This window comes from Octopus bimaculoides, chromosome 6, assembly GCF_001194135.2.
Source record: "Octopus bimaculoides isolate UCB-OBI-ISO-001 chromosome 6, ASM119413v2, whole genome shotgun sequence".
NCBI lineage: Eukaryota > Metazoa > Mollusca > Cephalopoda > Octopoda > Octopodidae > Octopus > Octopus bimaculoides.
In genome coordinates this window covers 9,858,775-9,862,405 of record NC_068986.1, presented here as the reverse complement: position 1 = coordinate 9,862,405, position 3,631 = coordinate 9,858,775, and the positions used below count along the sequence as shown (strand labels likewise).

Genomic DNA, 3,631 nt, shown 5'->3' with positions numbered 1-3,631 from the left:
TGATTCAACTACTTTATTGTTAAATAAGTCTTTCAAAATTTGGCAGAGGGCCGAAGTCTATCGGTTTCATTCTTCGCCCAAACCACTCATGTTTGTAACTGAAGGTTCGTCAATGAAATATAAACAAGTGACTAAATTAGAAAGTTTATCTGCATAATGGTACAAGTTTGATAGTCGTGTGTGTGTGTGTGTGTGTGTCGCGACAGTTTTATAACTTCATAAACATATTTTCTTTCGATACCAGCCAAAACCAATTCAATGCGTTTTGAACTCGAAGGGTAAGGAAAATATGTAAATAAAATGTAAAGCATTTCCGATTCTGCTAACATACCCTTCCATAATTTTATATTAAAATTGAGACAAAAGCACAGATATATGCAAGGAATTAACGATAAAGTCGACACTGATAGGAATTGAACCCACTTCGTAAAGCGACGCCATTATATACCACAAAAAGTATTAGAAGACTTTCTAAATATTCAGCCATTTATAGCAATAATTTTAATTCGAATTCTCACTTTGGTAATTTTGGAAAGTTAGAAATTTTGTGGAAGAGACGGAGTCGGTGGAGTAAATATTTTAGAGGATACTTACAAAAGGCTTCGATAGGTCCCACGAGAAATATTAGAAATAAAAAAGATTTCAATATCGTTGAAGACATATTCTAAATAAATTGTTGTTTCTAAAATATTCTCCCTGTTGCCGTTGCGGTCGAGTATTTACCTAATTTGCCTGTCGTCCGAGTTCTGTCAGTTGCCAAAGAAAAAGTTATAACCAAATCCGCTTCAAGTCACATGTGGGAAATTGTTCAACTTATCGAAACAGACACACATCCTCTCATTCTCTTTCTCTCTGTCCTTCTCACTTTCTTTTTCACTTGCATATGTTAAAATACATATTCAAGTATATGCTTTCAGAGTTTGAAGTTGATAACTCCACCCTACACACAGACAGACAGATAGATAGATAAATGCGTGAGTGTGTGTGTGTGTGTCTTCTTTTGTTTCAGTCATTGAACTGCGGCCATGCTGGGGCACCGCCTTGAAGGGTTTTTAGTCGAACAAATCGACCCCAGGACCTGGTACTTATTGTATCGGTTTGTTTTGCCGAATCGCTAGGTTATACATTTTTATTTTTTAATCAACAGATAGTTACAAACAATTTTGGTAAGCACCATGCACAAAACTCTCAGCCGATTCACTTTTTTTTTTTTTGTAACTTTCAGCAATTAAAAAACAATACATAAGTGTATTGCCGAGATGGTGTGGAGTAATCACCCCCATTCAGGAAACAGTATACATCTACAAGAGCTCAAACCACCCACCGCTGTAATTACAAGCCTGGTTTCAGGCATTAGCGAACGACTAACTGATCTTTAGCAGAAGACCAAACTGAAAGTTTAGTAACCCGCTAAAATAAAAATTAAAAATTGAAAGAAGATAAACAGCTTTGCAAGTTTAACTCAGTGTTTATTGAAGAGAAGTGCAAAAATTAAGAAGCGACTTGTTAGAATATACATGTCTGTGAGGAGACATAAACAAGAAAAGCAAAAATCTTCTATTATACCAAAAGAACTGGTAAGTCATACAAGTGTTCTATGAAGAGAACATAAGATTGCTGCATAATTCAGCATGAATGTGAATCCACATTAAACATCGTATAAGGTAAACGAAGGTTTCTAAAAGTCATATTTACTTAGTGAGTTTACATACGCGAGGATGAATTATGATGATGTCGTTGTCGACGTTAGATGCAGAAAGAGCTGGTAGCGGTGATAAATTTCATTGTATCGTAACGTGGAGAAAGCGAGCAAATAGCTTCCTGGAGCAAAAAACGCAAGCTAGACTAAGTGGAGAAAAACTGATCTATTTAAGAAAATTGCTAGGCTCCACAGAGATGTGAAAGGTTTTTCCGCCAAGAGAACAAGTGATCCATTTGAGCGCATCTGATTGGTTGACCGGATAATTTTTAGGGAACAAATTGCCCCTAAAAACTAAACCAATCAGAGCAAATGGTTAAAACATGATCTTTATAGCTAAGTGTTCTCTGCTACGTCCAAACAACAGCTATAAATAAAAGGAAGAGATAGTAGTTTGTCATTCTGCTACAAATTTCTCGGCCAATAGAGAGATCTTTAACAAGGCTGCCCCCACTACAACAAAGCTTTGGCTAGGAGCGGGTTTACTGAGAAGCTCACGTATGTGGACAACCCCCAAACACCCTCTTCTCACCCTAAAAGGATTAGGAAGAGGAAAATAATATGGTATAACCTCCCTTTCAACCTAGACGTTTCCACCAACGTAACTAGGGGCTTCCTGTCGTTAATTAGGAAACACTTCGCCAGAGGCCACAAATATTACAAACTCTTCAACTCCTATAATGTCATAGTGAGCTACTCCCGCTTAGACATCATCGCATCTTACATCGTACACATCGACAGACGTAAAAATGCACCCGCACCACCTCCACCCCCAACCTGCAACTTCCGAAACCCCAACCTGCAACTTCCGAAACCCCACCATGTGCCCTCTAGAAAGACCTTTCCTCTCAAGGGCCATAGTATACAGAGCCAGTCTTACACCATCCGATAGTATTAGTAGACACTATACGGGTATGACAGCTAATAACTTCAAGGGAAGATACTCCCAGCATATGCACTCATTCAGATCCTGGAACAGAGAGAACTCTACTTCCCTGTCTCGTTTTCTCTGGAGAATCCGTGACCTCAGAGACAAAACACCCAGCATCAAGTGGGCTACTGTTGACAGCGCGCCACCATATTCACCCGGCGCCCCCAATTACCAGCTCTGTCTCCGCCAAAAACTCCATATCCTCCAAAAACATTCAGTATCCATTAACAAGAGACGATTTATCTCATTGCTGTCACCAGAGGTATGCCCTTCTGGCAAATTTCAAGCCCCTGACCTCTGAGAGCCCGGATATATCACCTTAGCACCAGCTGCTACCCTGCACCGCCTGCACCAAGGTCACCATCACCAAACAACCCCATGAGTAGGACCACCAATTACCAATCCCCAATGCTCGTTATGCGCATGCCTATTCATGCATGAACGCGCGCGAGAGTACGCATATGCACGTGTACACTAATATGCATGCGTACATGTATGCATATGTACATATAAAGGAATAGCCATGTGTGTGTGTGTGCTCGCATGTGTATGCATGTGTGTGTGTACGCGCGCGCATGTTCGTTCATGTGTGTGTGTCTGTGGGTAGGTGGGTGTTTGGTCGGTTGGGTATGTGCGTATGCGCCCATGTACAAATACATACGCTCGCATCAGTATAGACATGCACGCAAAACCATATGAGCACGTCCACACACTCACATATACAACTATATACTTGCACATACCGCACCTTCCTACTTTCCCTCCAGTAACTGTTGTCGCTTCAACATCAAACAACGACACCACGTGACCTTCTTCGTCCAATCGCAGCCCACCTTACGGCAATAACATTCGACTTCTCTCATTCAAATTCCAAATGGCTGAAGATTAGCATCACGCTTGAAACTCGGAGTAACAACGAATTTGAATCAAACTGTTTTGATCCATGTATATATATGTGCAAATGTGTGTGTGTGTATATATATATATATACATACATATAT

General features: G+C 40.3%; 1 protein-coding gene across 1 annotated transcript in view; it reads right to left on the bottom strand.

Moving 5' to 3' along the window:
* Nucleotides 1-902, bottom strand: part of LOC106873543 (retinoid-inducible serine carboxypeptidase) — a 41,074-nt gene extending 40,172 nt beyond the window's left edge. The window contains exon 1 of the mRNA XM_014920942.2: nt 595-902. Coding sequence (XP_014776428.1) covers nt 595-661 — 67 coding nt within the window. The 5' untranslated portion in view covers nt 662-902. The remainder of the gene's footprint in view (nt 1-594) is intronic.
* Nucleotides 903-3,631: the final 2,729 nt, after the last annotated feature.